Below are 20,862 nucleotides of genomic sequence, written 5' to 3'. Positions count from 1 at the left end.
TTGGAGCGGTACTGATGATTGGCCACCAGAGCGCATTATAGCCTATTATGATCCTGCCTCCTGGAATCCTGGTGAGCTCATACAAGGGGCACGGGATCCTATTTATAATCTAAACAGAATAATTCGATTGCAAGCAGTAGTGGAACTTGTAACCAATGCAACGGCCCGGAGTTTGAGACTTATTGCACAACAATTGGATGAAAGTAGAGCCGCCATTTTGCAGCTGAAAATGGGAATGGATTATGTACTTGCCAAGCAGGGAGGCCTATGTGGAGTCTTGAACTTGACAGGGAATGCCTGTTGCTTTAACATTTCAGATAATGGTGAGGCAATCCGTGTGTTGGCCACAAAGATGGAGAATATAGCACATGTCCCAGTACAAACATGGGAAGGATGGGATATGGGATGGCTCACCAATTGGTTACCTAATGTCACAGGACTCAAAGGGATACTATTGTCTTGCTTGTTTTTCTTGACGGTAGTGGTAATGGTTTTATGTATGATGCCATGTATCATCTCATGTTTTAGAAGTACAATTAGCAAGATGGTTTCAAATGAAACTCTACCTCATATCATGGCCCTATACAGAGCTTTACCTCAGGAATATGATGAAGGTCAAGCTATCAAGGACACTTGGGACGAAGGTCCTTGAGCTTGAAAGGGGGGAATGAGGCATCAGGCATAAGCCTGCATTTTATTAATGTTTGATCAGGACTTGTATATTAGAGAGAGCCTAAAAGATTTTCAAATGTTTCAATGCCAGGCAGAGAAAACCTTGGCCATTCTCCTAGACAAGGGGCCCCTTTTTGATTTATAGCAGAAAACAATTCTCAAAGTCGTAAAAGCTGAAATTACAGACTGAGTAATGACACTGACCCTACATGTTACAGAAGATAACAAAGGCAGAGATAAATATAATTAGGAATGGGCAAATAGTAAAATGATACCATGGGCCTCTTTTAAACCTTGAGCTGTATTTTCTAAGGCCAGAGGCAAATGGGAGAAAAAAAACATCTAGCTGACAGAGAAAGAGAGGCTTTTTGGGAAGTCTTTTTAAAGCATCTAGCTGGGAAGTCTTTTTAAAGCTGTTTCTTCCTTAAACAGATAATGGGAAAAGCAGCTTGCTGAAGGGGGGGGAGGCTTCTTCTGAAACTGTTTTAAACTGAGTCCTTTTCTTTCTTTCTCTCTCTACTTTAAAAAGGCCTTATTCCTTTTAAGAGGCTATCTGTGTTGTGTATTAAATATGTTGGCTTAAATGTAATTATGCAAAGGATTTAACAAATGCTAGAAGAGTTGTATTTATCTTGAAATTAAGTCAGCCACCAGTCCAGCCTCTTGCCAGACAAGAAGACGCCATCAAATGCTGTCCTGATATATTAGCTGTCAGACATTTGTTTAGAAACCTTCAAATGAAGGATATCTTTCAATGTTGATGTGAAACTCAAGATCCTTGACATATGTTTAAGATAAAAATTTAAGATTAACCATTTGTTTTAGAAGGCAATAGGGCAAGGAGGGCAAGAGGTGAGCTGGTAATTAAGATTCCTTGTTGAGACACATGTAAGATATATTACTACTTATTTGTCATTTATAGATGTAACAATATATAGCTGTTTGTGTTCCATATAAGGACAGAAGGATATGGGTGTATCTTTTTGTGATTGGTTCTAGCAATCAGCCAATAGGAAATCCAACTAGGCTGATTGGACAGAGGCAGCCACAGGAGGAGCAAAGGGGGCTGGATTAAGGGAATATAAGGGCTGGCCATAATGGCAGGAGCCAGGCCAGAGCTTGGTAACCATATACCACTGTGCCTCTCATTTATTTGTCTGACAAATAAATAATTATTTTAATTTCTCTATTGCTGCGTTGAATATTTCATTCCAGCTAAGCGTTAACCACAAGCAGGGTGCTACAATAGTTGTGGCCTTTTCCTTTTGGCAGGGCTGTGAATGGTATCTAAGAGGAACTTTCCCAGCCAAGTGCTGAAAACCTTTTAAAATACGGAAAGTGGGGAGCACAAAGGGATCGTAAAAGTGCAGCCCAAAGGGCTTATTTGCTTGCCCAGTCCTGGGATTCTGGCCACTTGAGGAACTCAGTTTTGCCGGTCCAACTCTTCAAAAGGAAGCTGCAGGGGCCTTGTGGTTTGTTGGATCAACATCTTAGCTGGTACTTAGCCAGGCATCTCTGCCTCTCTTGCACCTGCTGTTCTGTGAAACCCAAGCACTGCTTTGACTGATGCATCAAAGCCTTGGGTAGAAACTGATGAGGGCCAGGGCGACCAGCCCTGTGTGTATACCTGCTTTCTATCTCTCTGCCTCTCTCTCTCTCTGCGCGTGTTTGTATGTGAACCTTCTAGGACAGTGGTTCCTAAGCTTTTGGGAGGCCCACTCCTTGGTTGCATAAGCTCAGGGTAACAATTAATTGCACATTTATTCAAAATCCAATTAAAACTCTTTAATTCCTGTTATGTACTGAGTTGAATAGGATCCAAAAGGCAGCAGTCTGATTGGTCCTAGAACAATAGGATCCAAAATGCAGCAGTCTGACTGGTCCTAGAACAATGCAGCAGTATGATTGGTCTGCAGGAGCCACCCAATCCTGCTCCAGATGGAAGTGAATCCAAAACCTGATTGGCCTACAGGAGAATTCTGGAATTAGCCAATCAGGTGCAGCCCATTGTGTAAATAATGTATATAAAGCAGATACTGTGGGGGAACTTTCATTCCTCCTCCCACTATGAGCTGAATAAAGAGCATGAAATCCACTCTTGACTCCGAGTATATTTCAATTCCAACAAAATTGATTAACTTCATCCAGTGATACCAGGTTTTCAGATTCCTTTACACCTCCAACTTCCCCCTGCTTTGCCTCTTAGTGCCCTCCCCCAGGTAATCCCACTGCCCACTTGAGGAACCACTGGTCCAGGAAATTGCCACTAGGAGTGTGTGAGGGACAGTCCTCCCCAGCTGTAGTCTCCAAGAGGCTTGCCCCTACTGCAGCAATTATTCATTCATTCACTTAAAAATATAGGCCGCTTCTTATTCAGAATCTCAAAGTGGTTTACGATAAAGGTAGCAGAGCAAACTGCACAATCACATTTGAGAGGTCACTTAAAATCTGACCTCCATGTATTGGGAAAGTTCATGCCAAAAAAGTAAGGGACTTTTTAAAGCACCCATGTTGTAAATAAAAATATGCCCTTTTCCCTTATGGGGTATCCAAGAGCCCATATACTGTAAAGTCCTTACATAGGTTCCCTATTGGTAGGAGAAAATAACAGAGGCCAACCAGAGAATATTGAGAAGCAAAGCAGCTAGTAAGCTTGATCTTTATTGATCTGTTGCAACAGGGTGCTCCCCTTACATGCAGGAAAAGAGGAGGACCCACAAAAATGCTGGGCAAGGGCTTATAAAGACTTTTGAAATTCCCATCCTGTAGATCAAGACCACCCCCCAAAAACATCATGCATACATCACAGAAGGGGTGTAACCTAAGACCACCCCCCAGATACATCACACCTTCACAAAAACAAGCTGTCTAAAACAGAACATTTGTATGTTGTTTTTCTCCTGTCGCAGTTTATCTCCTGTCTGGCAAGTTACTTGATTAGATTGCCTTGGGAGCCTGACCATTCTTTTACTTATTTCCTGGGCCAGGTCACAGGCTCCCATCCTATTCATATCTTAAATGTGACAGGATTTGTGAGAAAAGAGACAATGGGGAGACTTTTCCAGTCTGACCTTGCAGAGAAACCATTTGGTCAGTTTAGGAATCAAAATGGTTCCAGGTTGGTCTTCCTGTGCTGATCTATGTACGTGCGGTTATGAACATTATTATATATCTAAGACCATAAAATTCCTATCACGCCCACCAGGAACAAACAGTGAAGTGCCTGTTGCATCGCAGGTAGGCACCACAGCTGCCTACATACGATACCTGGAAAGCACATTCCGTCCCTCAAAGAATTCTGGGCACTGTAATTTCCCCCACGCCTCCTGCCCCAACAGAGCTGCAAGTCCCAGCATCCCTGAACAAATTGCAGTGCCCATAATTCTTTGAGGGGAAAATGTGTTTCAAAAGCGTCTTAACGGTACCGTGTGTCCACAGCCAAAGAAATGCCTGTCCGGTGGATTTCTGTCCAAAGGTGGATTCATCATTTCATCATCATTTTTTAATTTGTATACCGTCTTTCTATCTTACAATAGTCAAGGCGGTTTACAAGCTGAAGAAACAAAAAACTGTACATCTTATAACGATCTAACGCAATACAAAAATGTGATAATAAAACTTTAAAATAGGCAACCTACATCAAAAAAGTAACATTCAATAATCATTAGGATAGTATTAAATAATAATAACATAGAAAAGTTAAGCAGAAATCCACTCAACAGTTACAATAAATAATTTCTAAACTATAATCAATAAAACAACGGCAAGCATAAAATAATACAATACAAATTGAGACGCAGAGATTAGAGGGTGGGGCAAGGCAGGTGGAAAAAGGCCTTGCCTGATGGAGTCTCTCCCATCCCCTCAAAGGATTTCGCATCTTTGATAGTTCTTGGCTTTTAATAGCGTTGCAAGGACACAGAGGCCCTATGACCGCCACCTGCTGGCCATAAAATGATTTCTCCTAGACTAGAATCACCCGCAAAGTCTCATGTTCCTTATTTATTGCTTTTCTATTCTGCCTTTCTTCCAAGGAGCTCACGGTGGAGTGTGTGGTTCTCCTTCTCATTAAATCCACACAACCACCCTGTGAAGTAGGCTAGGCTGAAAGTAGTAGTGACTGGGTTGGGGTCATCCAGTGTGCATCGTGAACAAGCGGGGATTCGAACCCCGATCTCCCAGGTCCTACTCTGACACTAACCACCACACCACACCACACCACACCACACCACACCACACCACACCACACTGGCACATACTTACTTATTTACTTACTTAATTTCTATACCGCCCTGCACCGAAAGGTCTCGGGACGGTTTTCGTAAGAACTGTGATTAGCCAGTGCCGGTGTGACAATCCTGGGCTCGATCCACGCGAGGCTCCAAGGTTGCTTTTCACAAGAAAACTCTTTGGAGTCCAATGGTGACAATTTAATGAAGTCCGGGCTTGCCCGACACTCTAGCCCCTTAAGCCACACTGCATCTGAGCCCAAATCCTCTGTGGGCTGAGGTGGGCACCTATCTGAAGGAGCGTCTCCACCCCCATCGTTCTGCCCGGACACCGAGGTCCAGCGCCGAGGGCCTTCTGGCGGTTCCCTCCCTGCGAGAAGCCAAGTTACAGGGAACCAGACAGAGGGCCTTCTCGGTAGTGGCACCCGCCCTGTAGAACACTCTCCCACCAGATGTCAAAGAGAACAACAACTACCAGATTTTTAGAAGACATCTGAAGGCAGCCCTGTTTAGGGAAGCTTTTAATGTTTGATGTATTACAGTTTTTTAATATTTTTTTGGAAGCCGCCCAGAGTGGCCAGGGAAGCCCAGCCAGATGGGTGGGGTATAAATAATAAATTGTTGTTGTTGTTGTTGTTTAGTCGTTTAGTCGTGTCCAACTCTTCCTGACCCCCTGGACCAGAGCACGCCAGGCACGCCTGTCTTCCACTGCCTCCTGCAGTTTGGTCAAAATCATCATCATCATCATCATCATCATCATCATCATCATCATCATCATCATCATCTCCGCCTCGCCCCCCTCCCAGGGCTGTTGTGGGATGCAAACCCAGCAGCCGCGAGTTCCGCAGGCGAAGGGAGCGAGGGGATCCCGGGCGGGGCGCGCCAGCCGCTCCTTCCCCAGCCCCGCCCCCTCGGCTAGCCCCGCCCCTCCCCGCGCAGGTACTTCTGCCCGTCGCGATGCTCGGCGCGGAGGCTGCTCTCGCTTTTCACGGGGGCGCAGATGGGATCCGAGCAGCGCCGCCGCGTCGCCTCCCGCCTCGCCCGGTGGGCCAGCCGCCTGCTGCTGCTGCTGCAGCTGCTTCCCTCCACCGTCGCGTCGCGGCCGGGCGGGGCCAGGATCGTCTCGCCGGCGCTGGGTAAGCGGAGCACCGGAGAGGATCCTGCTCGTCCCGCTCCTCCCTTGGGCGCCGGCGGCTCGCTTTGCGGGAGAGAGGGGATTTCGGGAAGGGGCGCGCGGCAGTGGGGTATAGTGGGGAGAGCGCTGGGCGCGGACCGGGGAGAGGTCCGGGTTCAGATCCCGCCGCACCCCGCGCTCAATGACCTTGGAGGCCGTTCAGCCTCGCCTACCTCGCAGGGTGGTTGTGGTTGTGTGGGGATGAGATGAGGCGCGGGAGAACTATATACACCTTGCCTTGAGCTTCGTGGTCGGAAAGGTGAGACAGAAGTGCAACCCGTCGATCAATAAAAATTGCTTAGCGTGTTTCACTGCATTTCCTTCAATAGAATTACTGTACGGAGAAAAGGAAGGTTCAATTTTAGTTCTTAAGGGTGCCTGCTTTGACATGACCTCTGCAGCGTTCAGTGGTGCCTACTCTTGTGTAAAGGGCTCCAAGCACGCTGGCACTCTTGCAGTTAAGGTTGTGAGCTTTGTGAACTTAAGTCAGTTTCCCCACCCCAAAGGCTGTAATTCCCTGTGTGCTTACCTGGGAGTAAGCCTCATTGAATTCAGTAGGACTTGCCTCTGAGCAGGCGCACATATGATTGTATGGGTACATTAGGGAAGAAAGTCTCTGTGCATTTACTCAGAAGTAACTGCACGGCTTTCAGTTTATTTACTCCCTTGTAGGGATGACTGAATCCGTCCATTTTGGTGTCTTGATTTTGCAATCTTAATTTCAGTTCTCTACATTACTGTTCTTTTTATATATTTTTCAAGACGAGGTACTCTTGAAAATTTGTCTGTTTCTCCTAAAATGCACATTTCTTTGTACAGTACAGTATGTACAGTATGTTGTTTTGCCTAATACATCTTTGCAAAGCAATTATCTGCAATAGTATGCATAAGTTACTTTTACCAATATGCAGTTCTAACTGATATGGGACCCATGTGCCCACACTTACCCGGGAGTAATCCCCACTGAACACAGTGCAATTTGGATCTGAGCAAACGGCACAGTTTGGCCTAGTAGTCTGAGTCTTTGCCTAAGAGCAAGAGAGCTGGGTTCAAATCTCTCCCCCGTGTGTGAGACCCTCTGGACAGCCCTGGGCCAGCCGAGGATTCACCCTCTGCTTTAACAGAGAGTCTGCACTGCGGGACACAAAGTGTTCAGCCTGAGTCTTTTCTGTGCCAAGAACTCACTTAGTGGTCTTGTCCTTGGCTGCCTTATCTGCTCTGGGGAGACACTACTAGCCTAAATAAAGATCGGGGAATGACTTTTCTTTCTGGTATATTTATGCCCTCTCCCTACCAAGGAGCTCTGGGTGCATGGCATGCACCGTATAAGACGCACCAGACCATAAGACGCACCTAGTTTTTGGAGGAGGAAAACAAGAAAAAATAATATTCTGAATCTCAGAAGCCAGAGCAGCAAGAGGGATCGCTGTGCAGCAATCCCTCTTGCTGTTCTGGCTTCTGGGATAGCTGCGCAGCCTGTATTCGCTCCATAAGACGCACACACATTTCCCCTTACTTTTTGGGAGGGAAAAAGTGAGTCTTATAGAGCAAAAAATACGGTAATTTCCCTCCTCTCCCGTTATTCTTTCGACAACTCTGTGAGGTAGGATACGGGGACTGAGCCATGGCCACCCTGTGAATTTCATAGCTGAGCAGGGATTCAGCTGGCCGTTCTTGCCTTCTGCCTATTGCTTGTGAAATGATTCAAACACTTTCAGAGACTCCATGGGGGTGACCAATGTGGTTCCATCTAGATGTTGTTCCTTAGTGTATTGCAGGCACGTCCAGCTCCCAAGAGACTGTGATCTACTCGCTTTATAAAAATACTGGCTGTGATCTACCCATGGTTATTTATTGACAGGCAAAGTTATTGAGCTTGTTTTAGGGGAGCAAAAGCATTTTCTGGTGGTGGGGGAGAAGAGATCTACCGTGATTTACCACCGGCGCCCAGTGATCTGCCAGTAGACCATGACCTACCTTTTGGATTGCATTTCTATACTGCCTTTTTTCCTCCAAGGAGCTCACGGTGGCAGACCCGTCCTCAGCAACAACTCTGTGACAGGCAGGGTGGGCTGACAGGCAGAGAGCGGCTCAGGATCAGACCCAGTGGACTTCATGGATCAGTGGGGATTTGAACCTGGGTCTCTCCAAGGTTTTAGCTCCTCTCTCTCCCTCCCCTCTAATAAATTAAGAATAAGAATAAATGTATTACTTGTGCCCCAGCCACTCTGGGTGGCTTCCAACAGAATCTAGCAGAACACAGCAAAACATCAGACATTAAAAACTTCCCCAAACAGGGGTGCCTTCAGATGTCTATGGAAAGTCATAGAATTGTTCATCTCCTTGACGTCTGAAGGGAGGGCGCCACTACCGAGAAGGCCCTCTGCCTGGTTCCCTTGTAACTTCGCTTTTCGCAGTGAGGGAACCGCCAGAAGGAGGAGGAGGACCTCAGTGTCCGGGCTGAACGATGGGGGTGGAGACACTCCTTCAGGTATACTGAAGGTCAGTACCAACACTTTGAATTGTGATCGGAAACATACTGGGAGCTGACGTAGATCCTTTAGGACCGGTGTTATATCGTCCTGGCGGCCGCTCCAGGTTACCAGTCTAGCTGCTGCAATCTGGATTAGTTGTAGTTTCGGAGTCAGCTTCAAAGATGGAGAAGCAGGACTGTTTTTTTCCACTGTTGGGTTGCTTAGGAATGAGAAGTGGGGGAGAATGTTGGCTTCCTTGCAGTGTTTGCATGTAGACTCTTCTTTAGCACCACTCTGCAGTAGACAGACAGTGTTTTATTTATGTTACACAATTTATACAGGGAAGGCACCTGCTTCATATCAATAGGTGAGGAGTTCCAAAGTGTAGGCCCTGCCACGCTAATGATACATGTCACATAACCTCTGGGTTGTGGGAGTGGCTCTGTGGAGGAATGATGATCCCTGCCCTATATCAGAGGAGATAAGTAGGTGACTCTCTGGCCCTTTGGCTGGCATATCCAAAGGACATTAACAGGGTTTTGGAGAGCTGATCTTTCTGAGCTAGATCAATGAGGGTTGTTGTTTCATTTTTTAAAAGAAGTGTCCCACCCTTTTTTTTTTTTTTTGAAAAGATATTTATTGGTTTTTGTTTTTTTTAAACAACAAACAAACCACCAAACATATAAAATACCATCACCATACACACAGAAAAAGTCAAAACGTAGTTAAGAAATAAGCAAAAAAAGAAAAAAGGATACATATAAAATACAATTGATCTTCAGTCGTGTTTTCATAATCTTTGGACTTCCTCGCATCACCCTTCCCTGCGTTCTCAGACACATAGTTATAGACAGCAATTTATTACCTTGTTTCAGTTCTTATCTTATAAATCTCAAATATTATGTCCCAAATTTTAAATAACTTTATCATAGACTAAACTGCTTGGTTTGAACATAGTATTGCTTCAATTTAAACCTCACTTATTCTCATATATCTTACAACCAAATTACTGCTGCCCTGTTACTTTCAATCGTGCATTCTCCTAACATTCATACAGTTTATAGTGTTTTTGTAAATAGTCTTTAAATTTTTTCCAGTCCTCTTCCACCGTCTCTTCTCCCAGGTCCCGAATTCTGCCAGTCATTTCAGCCAGTTCCATGTAGTCTATCAGTTGCGTCTGCCATTCTTCCAGTGTGGGTAAATCTTGGGTCTTCCAGTGCTTTGCGATGAGTATTCTTGCTGCTGTTGTTGCATACATGAAAGAAGTGTCCCACCTTGTTTTAAGGGGGTGACAGGTGTCGGGGACCTATAATGTGGGGATCCATAGCATAGAAAATGGGTTGCAGGGATCCCCAAACTAAGGCCCATGGGCCAAATAAGGCCCGAGGGATTCATTTATCCGGCTCGTGGCATTTCCCACTGCCGCCACCCGCTCTTACCGGCGCTGCACTGCGCAGCTGCCCACTTCCGGGTCGGAGGAGCACCGGAAATAGCTTGTGCGCATGTGCAAGCATTATTTGCACATGCACAAGCTTTATTTGCTCATGCGCAAGCATTATTTCCGGTGCACATCCAGGTTGGAGGAGGCCCATGCACATGCACACAAGCTATTTCCGACCCGGAAGTGCGCCGGAAATGGCGTGTGCGCATGCGTATGAGCACAAGCTTCCCCGCGTGATCGGCGCTGGAGACACCGGCTGCCTCCAGCTGTTGTGGGCAGCAGCCATGACTAGCCCTCTCCTCCTCGTGACTCCCCAGGTTTCAGGCAGGGGGGCTTTCCCAGCCCTACCTGCAGACGCTAGGTGGTGTGCCTTCTGCATGCCACGCAGCTGCTCTGCCACTGAACTGCAGCTCTTTCTGGGAAGAGGTGGGCCGAGGGGTTATTTAGCTGCACAGCCATATTCCTTCACTTGCTTTCAAAACGTGGGGAGCCGGCCCTGCTGTGTTTGGGGCCAGCCTGATGGTGCTGCAGGAGCAGAGCCCCCACCAACCCACATGTAGCCCCCCCTACCTGTTGCCGTATATATTGCGGTCCAACCTCAAAGGATGCCTCCATCAGCCATGATACCACTTTGGTTGGCATTTGCATTTTACAGTGATATCACTTTGGTTGGCATTTGCATGTTAGCATTTGCATTTTACAGAGAGGCCCAGAGAGGCGTTTGGCTTCATGGCTCTTGCTTCTGAGAAAAGAGAAGTGAAAGACCAGAGAGCTAACCTGGAAAAGCACCTTTTCCTCTCTATTTCTCTTGAAACACAACTGCTTCTGTGTGCAGAAAGCTCTCCTGCCATGACTTTGTAGGGGGTGGGACTAGATGGTCCCTTCTGACTCTACCATTCGCGCTCTGTCTCTCTCTCTCTCTCTCTCTCTCTGGGAAGAGCAGGAAGCTTTTTGGAATTGGAGAAACCTATTTGAGACCAAAGGGACGCGGGTGGCGCTGTGGTCTAAACCACTGAGCCTCTTGGGCTTGCAAATCAGAAGATCGGCCGGTTCGAATCCCCGCGACCGGGTGAGCTCCCGTTGCTCGGTCCCTGCTCCTGCCAACCTAGCAGTTTGAAAGCACACCAAAAAGTGCAAGTAGATAAATAGGTACCACTCCAGCGGGAAGGTAAATGTTGTTTCCATGCACTGCTGCTGGCCACATGACCCAGAAAAACTGTCTGCAGACAAACGCCAGCTCCCTCGGCTTGTAAAGCGAGATGAGCGCTGCAACCCCAGAGTCGTCTGCGACTGGACTTAACTGTCAGGGGTCATTTTTCATTTGAGACCAAGGATGTGGCGCATTGGGTCCCAGAGTAGGCAATGTTGCCCCCTGGGGGGCAGTGGGATTACCAAGGAGGCAGCAGTGGGGCACTGGAGGTGAACCCCTCCAAGCATGCTGATTGCTTATTCACAATTGACCAGGCTGGAGCAGTGGCAGAGCAGGCATTCATGGCGCCCGGGAATGCGTGGCGCAGAGGGCGAACACAGCACTTCCACAGTAATCCAGTTTTGAAGTAACCAGTGCATGAACTATTGCAGCGAGGCTTTCAGTGATCAGTGAATGGTTGTCCCCCCTTATTAAAACCTGCACAGTGAGGTGGTGATCCCTTTCATCACTGATCCCGAATGATTAAAGGATTTGGCAGTCAATGAGGTTTGTAATCTGCCAGGATACTGAACAGCAAAACCAGAAAAGCTTAAGACAATGGGTTTTGTAATGCTTTGCGCTGCAGGCCTTGAAAGCCAGAGCTGTTAAAGTAATATCTGATAAGCCTGCAAGGCATGCCAGGAATTGCATAACCCTGAGAAACTGAGCCTGACTCATGATTGGGGTTAGGAAGCCTCTGAAGGACCTACGCGTCAGGATTAAGATGTAATAAGATTCAACGTGAGAGGTGGTGTTGTAGTTGTTGTTGTAGTAGTAGTAGTTAAAATTTGTATACTGCCATTCATCTGAAGATCACGGGGTGGTTCACAACATAAACATACAAAATGAGAACACAAAATACATAATTAGACAAAACAAACAAACCAATAAGCTCCTTCCCACAGACACATTTAAAAGGCCTGGGAGAAGAGGAATGTTTTTGCCTGGTGCCTAAAGATATGTAAGGGACGTGGGTGGCGCGGTGGGTTAAACCACAGAGCCTAGGACTTGCCGATCAGAAGGTCAGCGGTTCGAATCCCCATGACGGGGTGAGCTCCCATTGCTCGGTCCCAGCTCCTGCCCACCTAGCAGTTCGAAAGCATGCCAGCCCAAGTAGATAAATAGGTACCGCTCCGGCGGGACGGTAAACAGCATTTCCGTGTGCTGCTCTGGTTCGCCAGAAGCGGCTTAGTCATGCTGGCCACATGACCCGGAAGCTGGACACCGGCTCCCTCGGCCAATAAAGCGAGATGAGCACTGCAACCCCAGAGTTGGCCACAATTGGACCTAATGGTCAGGGGCCCCTTTACCTTTTTAAAGATATGTAATGAAGGCACCAGCTGAGGCTCCCTAGGAAGAGCATTCCGCAAATGGGGAGCCACCACAGAAAAGGCCCGTTCTCATGTTGCCACCCCCTGGATATGAAAAAGGGCCTCAACTAAATCACTTTAATTGGATTTTGAGTCAGTGTGGCATTGATTCTTACAGTTTTGAATTTTCTTGTGTTATTGTCTTCCTTGGTGGGTTGGGCAAACCAATTTCCCGAGTGGGGACGAGCACGTGGAGCCAAGGTGGCAATGGCCGCCCAAAGTTTGGGAACCACTTGTGTACACTGGCTGGCAGGATGTTGGCGGCTGAACCCAGGACCTTCTCTGTGCAAAGCAAGTGCTGAACTAGGGCCCCTTCCCTGAGCCTTCCTGGCTTTGGAGTCCTGCACAGCTCTGACCCTCAATTCAACCAATTATTTCATATCCTTCTGCTGCTATGGGGCGTGTGCCTGTGTGGCAGGATGCCCTCCCAGGATGACCGCAGCCCTCCCTCCCTTCTGGGAGACAGACTGACCTCATTGCGGCCTTCCAGGGTGTTGCCTCATTGCTGACCTCTCCTCTCCGTTCTGGAAAAATGCCACACTTCAGCCAATGTTGTTGTGGATGACTGGGGAAGGGCTGTAGCTCAGTGCTAGAGCAGGGTCAGTCCTCCATGGCAACCTCACATAGGCCTCTCCTGGCTTGAAACTTTGGAGAGCTGTTGCCAGTCTGTGTGGGGAATACTGAGCTAGATGGGCCCATGTGTCTGACTCTGCATAAGGCATGTTCCACATTAAGATTGATAGAATCGTAGTTGATCAATAGGTAAAGGTAAAGGGACCCCTGACCATTAGGTCCAATTGTGACCGACTCTGGGGTTGCGGCGCTCATCTTGCTTTACTGGCTGAGGGAGCCGGCGTTTGTCTGCAGACAGTTTTTCCGGGTCATGTGGCCAGCATGACTAAGCCCCTTCTGGTGAGCCAGAGCAGCGCACGGAAACGCCGTTTATCTTCCCGCCAGAGCGATACCTATTTATCTACTTGCACTTTGACGTGCTTTCGAACTGCTAGTTGGGCAGGAGCTGGGATCGAACAATGGGAGCTCACCCTGTTGCGGGGATTCAAACCACCAACCTTCTGATTGGCAAACCCTAGGCCCTGTGGTTTAACTTACAGCGCCACCCACGTCCCTAGGGGCCCAAAATGAAGCCCCCCTAAAACAGATTGGGGTTCTCTCCTCTTCTGGCACACACCACACCAGCCCTGATCTGCACCCTTCTCAAGGATTTTTACCTCCTTGAACTCCGACGAAGAGTTGCCCCAAACATTAAGACGGTGCAGCAATAACAAAACTTCTTCCGGAAATATTAGACAGTAAGGAAATTTTAAGCACATGGCTACAGCCTGACAATTAACAGTGTCTGTTTCAGCATAACTTCCTCTGCAATTTCTGAAACTGCCACACATTTAGCAATTCTATTCTTGGCAGATCCCACTATAATCTGAACTTCTGCATTTAGTGCGCCAGTTAAAAATTAGCCATGGCTTCCTCCGTTGGTGTGTATCTAGCCTATGCTGAGCATCTTACATACATTTACATAATGCAGCGCATGGCCTTGATCCGTTCTTTGTTGCTCCATCTTGAGCAATCTGCCACCCATTTGAGATTTTCATTTTAACGCCCCAGTTACTTCTCTGAAGTAAGCCTATGCATACAATTTCAAAGCAGCATCTAAGAGACCAGCTCATGACAAAGGATGCTCTTTCATCCTGTTTGTTTGTTTATACCCTATCTGCTTGATTTCAAATCCCGATCCTTCACCTCTCAGGCTTTTAGCTTGCCCTGTGTTAATAACTTTGCCAAATCAGGATTTGTTCCAAGATAAGAGCATTTTCCAGGAGAGTTTAATACACACAAAGTTGGAAAACCATGTCGTCATCTCCTCCTCCTCCACTTTTCAGTAGCACACCACTTTTGTTGTGAAGGGAAAGCAGGCACACAAAATCGGTAGCATGCAATCAGTTTGCATGGAGACACTGCAATGCTTTCCCATAAAAAGTAACCAGCCCCACCTCCCCACCCCAAATCCCAAGCTGCTGTTTGCAATAAATGGCAAATTCAGGGGCAAATAGCAGGTGGGGGAGGGCGATTTGGGATGGGGAAATGGTGGAGAGCCTCACTCCAGATTTGCAGCATGCTCCTGATTGAGGTTGCATTTTCCTGTTTCCTAGGCATGCTACTCTAGGCAATGGAGCGCATGAATGAGCCCTGCTGGTCCAGACCAGCATCTTGTTCTCAAAAGCCCAAAAGCAGATCTTGAGTGCAACAGCAGCTCTCCCCACTTGTGATTTCCAGCAACCCGTGTTCAGGGGTACATGCCTCTCTCTGATAGCGGAGGTGCCAAACACACTAGCTAGCCTCTGCTGGCCAGTAGCCTCTGGAAGTCCAACTCTCTTTCTCCCTGTTCTCTCCTCTGTTTGGTTAGCTGTGGATTGGGCCAGTAGCCTAAAGTTCAGGAAAGCTGTGAGCTGATCTACTTACAGCCTTGTTGTTTCCATCATGGTTTTGAGGTTCAAAATAAATGTGCCCACAGACAGTCGCTGACTCATCTGCTGTAAATGTGTGTGCAGATCTATCTATTTTGGCCTCCCAGCAGACGGACTGAACTTCCTCTTGCGTCCCGTGCTGCTTACTTTTGTAATGACTTTGTCCTTTTATCATTATGCCACAGTTTTAAAAGCCCTGTTGTAATGGGGACTATAACTGTTTTCAGGCTCCAGGGTTTCAGGCAGTGGGGAGTGGGCTGTCTCTCCCAGCCTGATGCGGAGACACCAGGGATTGAGCTTGAGACTTTTTTAACAGGGAGAAATGTAAAGTATTGCACTTGGGCAAAAAAATGAGAGGCACAAATACAAGATGGGGGACACCTGGCTTGAGAGCAGTACATGTGAAAAGGATCTAGGAGTCTTGGTTGACCACAAACTTGACATGAGCCAACAGTGTGACGTGGCAGCTAAAAAAGCCAATGCAATTCTGGGCTGCATCAATAGGAGTATAGCATCTAGATCAAGGGAAGTAATAGTATCACTGTATTCTGCTCTGGTCAGACCTCACCTGGAGTACTGTGTCCAGTTCTGGGCTCCACAATTCAAGAAGGACACTGACAAACTGGAACGTGTCCAGAGGAGGGCAACCAAAATGGTCAAAGGCCTGGAAACGATGCCTTATGAGGAACGGCTAAGGGAGCTGGGCATGTTTAGCCTGGAGAAGAGGAGGTTAAGGGGTGATATGATAGCCATGTTCAAATATATAAAAGGATGTCACATAGAGGAGGGAGAAAGGTTGTTTTCTGCTGCTCCAGAGAAGCGGACATGGAGCAATGGATCCAAACTACAAGAAAGAAGATTCCACCTAAACATCAGGAAGAACTTCCTGACAGTAAGAGCTGTTTGACAGTGGAATTTGCTGCCAAGGAGTGTGGTGGAGTCTCCTACTTTGGAGGTCTTTAAGCAGAGGCTTGACAACCATATGTCAGGAGTGCTCTGATGGTGTTTCCTGCTTGGCAGGGGGTTGGACTCGATGGCCCTTGTGGTCTCTTCCAACTCTATGATTCTATGATTCTATGATACACGAGGCCAGAGGCTCTCTTACTGAGCTGTGGCCCTGCCATAATATAGTCTATTGAGGCATGTGCAGCTCTTGGCACCCTGCATTGGACTAGATTGGTTAGACTAGATGACCCTAGAGGCTCTGAGTTCTGCCCTGTAACTCCTCCCCTAGGGAAACCTTGCTTACTGATCACTCACCCTGATTTGTTTGTTTGTGTGGGGAGTTTAGCCTTGGCCAATGATTTATTGCCACTGAGTAGACATTACCCCATGCTTTCCAGTGGATCCTCTTGCAACTCAGCTTATCACAAAAATTATTTGGGGTAGGGCAGGGGCAGTGGCAGTGGCAAAAGTTTTGCTGCTCCAGAGCACTCAATCAACTTTAGTTGTGCAACCTGGCTTTGTCAGGATGTGATTAAAACCCACATCGGAATTAGTAACCATCTAGAAGTGCCCTTTGTACACTAATCCTTGAGGCAGCTTCTGAAATAGGGTAGCCAGAGAGGCCTTCCTCACCTCTGGCAATTGTATGGGAGGTGGAATTTCATCAGGTGTTACTTGTTAGGCTGAAAGTCCCTTTTCTATCCAACTATTAAAGCTGCAGCCCTGTGTTTCAGAAGACGTCTTAGCTGTGTGCTCCTTAACTAAACTGCAAACATGGCACCTCACTAATATCGCTTTATGCAGGCATGGCCCAACTTGGCCCTCCAGGTGTTTCGGGACTACAATTCCCAGCATCCCTGACCACTGGTCCTGTTAGCTAGGGATAATGGGAGTTGTAGTCCCAAAACATCTGGAGGGCCATGTTTGGCCATGCCTGCTCTACAGCCATGGTGAAAGGACTCCAACTCCCATCAGGCCCTGAGCCAGCAAGATGAATATTCCAGGTTCAGCTCATAGCATCCTCTCATTGTGACATTTTTTGGGTTGCACACTCCTTGTTTAAATGTATAGTTATAGATACCAAAGGTGTTTGGCAGCCCCCTTCACAGACCATGAAATTGGGGCCATTTTGGTGGGGATGGGTGCACAGTTGTCAGAGCAGCAGGGAGACTCACTTGTAGCTCTGATGGGACTAGCAGCCACTGTCTTGTCCATTCAGGGGGGAAAGGCAGCTCCAAACAGGAGGCTAGAAGCCAGTATATCTGAACTGGGAGAATTTGCGCAAGTTCTCTTCCATTTCTTTCCACTTTTGCTCTCTAGGGCTCTGAGGTCCGGCCAGCTCAATTCCAGCCTTGCTAGACACAAAATCCCATGTCATGGATGTGGCCTGCAGGCCACAGACCCAAGAGATTGCTCGTTCACACCAGGGTGGCCTAATTGCTGTCCCCAGCTGAGGAAACAGCAGCCCATTCTCAGGAACCCTCAGCCTGCCTACAAGACCCTAGGCTTATTCCTAAAAGTATTCCTAGATTGTTTTCTCTGAAACATGCAAAAACAACAATCAATGTTCAGCAGTACCACTCAACCCGTACAGAAGTACTAATTAACGGTTTAATTACATGTAACTTGTAAGCCATTTCAGTTTTTAAACAAAGGTATCACTCCACAAGTTGCCACATGTCCTCGGAGACATCTAGCTCTGTTCTCTTGATGTTGTCTGTTATGTTGTGGGTGAACATATCAGACGACACAGCGATTATTCAGACAGCTCTTGTTTATTTATAGGCCCAGAACAGAACTGGGCTGAAGGGTTTAGCCAACCTGCTTATATAGAGCTCAACTACAAGGCAAACAGTAACAACTTTCTGTAACTATCCAATCACTGAACGTCACTTTCAATTCCTTATTTGCATATGTGGACCTGAATGAAAACTCTCTACAGTATTCCCCTGCTGGCCCAGGGTGAGAACTTCAGTACATAACATTGCCTATGTTATAAAGCCATGTCAGGGGGATTGAAAAGGAGTGGGTTTTTTTTGTCCATTTGACTCTCTCGGATGCTGGTTCTTAGTTTGCCTAGTGGTCTAAACCACTGAGCCTCTTGGGCTTGCCGATCGGAAGGTCGGCAGTTCGAATCCCTGTAACGGGGTGAGCTCCCATTGTTTGGTCCCTGCTCCTGCCAACCTAGCAGTTCGAAAGCACGTCAAAGTGCAAGTAGATAAATAGATACCACTTCGGCGGGAAGGTAAACGGCGTTTCCATGCGCTGCTCTGGTTTTGCCAGAAGCGGCTTAGCCATGCTGGCCACATGACCCGGAAAAACTGTTTGCGGACAAACGCCGGCTCCCTCAGCCAGTAAAGCGAGATGAGCACCGCAACCCCAGAGGTCCTTTACCTTTTAATACCCCAGTAGGTCTGCATTTAGAGTCTTCCACCCTTAATTTCTTTTGACTGTTTGCTTTTGCCTGTTGGAAGAGCAATGGAGTTCTTGGCTAATGGAGGGCGGTGACTTGAGCCCTGTGAATAATTAGCTGTTTGGACACAGCTAAGAACATGGCTGTGGGCTAAGACATGGGCTAAGAACATGCGGCTGTGAGAAACAAAAGAACCAATCTACATCCTCCGTGTCCCATGTTCCCACAGAAGCCGTGCCAGTCTTTGTCTGCAGTCTGCTTCTGGTCCTCTGACCTTGGGATGTTTGCTCCCCCGCAGGTTAGCTCCTGCTCCGGACATGATGCGATCTGACTTCCTTTTTTTTAAAAAAAATAATATTTATTACTTTTCCAACAATTTAAACACACACCCAAAAAAGAAAAAAAGAAAAAAGAACAATGCAATACATTGCAAAAACACTACATAACACCTTAAAGTAACAAAACAAAACAAAAACAATTTACAAGACATCAAACAATTTCAATATCTTTCATTCACTTATTTCAGTGACCTCCTCACACCTCCCTTTTTGTATTCCACTTCTGTTGTTTCAGCAATTCCTTTCCATCTTCCTCTGCTTTCTATCCTTTAATTATCTTAACAGATTCTAACCTTATTTTTCCCTTTAGTACTCTATTGATCTATTTATACTTAATTCCTTATAACATTTCTACTAAAGCCATATAACTTCATTCCAACATTTTTCTAACATTCATTAATTTTACAGTATTTCTGTAAATAGTCTTTAAACTTTTTCCAATCTTCTTCCACCGACTCTTCTCCCTGGTCTCGGATGGTATCTGACTTCCCACCCAAGATTCAGATCCGCAGGCCAGGGAGCCTTTTGTGAGCCTTTTGTTTTTTGGAGTTTTTGTTTTGTTTTTTTGTTTTTGCAAAGGAGTATTTCTAAAAGACAATGCATTATCAAGGCATCATAAGTCGCCGAATTGAGAGGGACCCCCCAGGAATCACCTAGTCCAGCCCCCTGCAAGTCAGAAATCACAGCTGCAGAATACCTGGTAAGTGGCCATCCAACTTCTGTTTGAATACCTGCAATGAATCACAGAACTTTAGAGTTGGAAGGGACCCTTAAACATTCAGCTGCAGTCTCCTTTCTTGTCCTTTGGTTTGGGTCCTTCCTTCTGGTAAAGGTAAAGGGACCCCTGACCATTAGGTCCAGTCATGGCCGACTCTGGGGTTGCGGCGCTCATCTCACTTTATTGGCCGAGGGAGCTGGCATACAGCTTCCGGGTCATGTGGCCAGCATGGCTAAGCCACTTCTGGCGAACCAGAGCAGCACATGGAAACGCCATTTACCTTCCCGCCAAAGCGGTACCTATTTATCTACTTGCACTTTGACGTGCTTTCGAACTGCTAGGTTGGCAGGAGCAGGGACCAAGTAACGGGAGCTCACCCCGTCACGGGGATTTGAACTGCCAACCTTCTGATCGGCAAGCAGTGGTTTAGACCACAATGCAGCCAACAATAAGCTGGCTTCATCTTCCAACCCTTCAGATATTTGAAGTTGGTTATTGTGTCACCTCCCTGTCTTACTTTGCAGCTGCGTCTCCTTTGGCAGCTGCTTCAGAATGCCTCTGCATGCCTACCTGGCCAAACAGCTTTTTGCTGTGGGTGGTGTGAGCAGTCACCCTCTCCGTGGTGGACGGAGGCACCTGTGGTAGAGACGGAGGGGCTTAACTATGTCGGAGTACATATGAGTTTCAAAGCCCTCTTAAAGAGTGGCAAGACCCTAGCGCCCGTTTGCTTTTTCCAGTGCCAATTGTACTGGTCCGGCTTGCAGGTTGGCCACTGTGAGAGCAGGATGGGCGCCCTTTGGCCTGATCCTGCAGGCTCTTCTGATGTTCTGAGGTGTCCAAAGCATGAAGCACAAAATCTGTGTCCAGATGGAAATAGCAGTGCTTTGCATTCGTGTCTTTGTTTTTAATGCAGACCTATTTCAGTGGCCGAAAGACTTTGCTTTGCATCCTGCCTGACCGGCAACGGTGGAAGGGCTATAACTGGGAGAAAAGTATCCGCAGAATACCCTGTGTAGGATGATATGCATTCTGTATCCTTGACTAAAAGCTACAGTAGCACAAATGGGTCTTAAGAGGCTTCTGTGTGGACGAAATGGGTCGGTCCTTCCTAATTGTTTATTTAAAATCCCAATGAGCAAAAATGTCCGGAAGAACCAATTATCGCAACCAATGTAACAACAAGCCTGATTTTGACTTTGCAAGAGATTGCTGTTCCTTTGTCAACCCACTACTTAATACTTTGCTTCCTCTTGGTCCACACAGTTCTTTCTGCTCACGGTCTGTGCCCTTCCTTCCTCCCCCTCCCTCCCCCTCTGAATGCATTTTGTTCCCCAGCAAATGGATCCTATGACTCCCTTTGCACAGCACAAAGTGTTCATTCTTACCCCTGCTGCAAACCCTTCTGGGCTATCGCTG

The 20,862-nt window shown here is 47.1% G+C and overlaps 1 protein-coding gene across 1 annotated transcript in view; it reads left to right on the top strand.

Annotated features, from left to right (window-relative positions):
• The first annotated feature begins 5,823 nt into the window (after positions 1-5,823).
• SEMA7A (semaphorin 7A (JohnMiltonHagen blood group)) overlaps positions 5,824-20,862 on the top strand; it is a 58,209-nt gene continuing 43,170 nt past the window's right edge. The window contains exon 1 of the mRNA XM_083460494.1: positions 5,824-6,037. Within this exon, the coding sequence (XP_083316620.1) occupies positions 5,902-6,037 (136 nt within the window). The 5' untranslated portion in view covers positions 5,824-5,901. The remainder of the gene's footprint in view (positions 6,038-20,862) is intronic.

Source organism: Podarcis liolepis, assembly GCF_965112155.1.
Source record: "Podarcis liolepis genome assembly, chromosome: 9".
Taxonomy (NCBI): domain Eukaryota; kingdom Metazoa; phylum Chordata; class Lepidosauria; order Squamata; family Lacertidae; genus Podarcis; species Podarcis liolepis.
The sequence above is the reverse complement of the archived record's forward strand: the minus strand, read 5'-3'. Positions and strand labels throughout refer to the sequence as shown.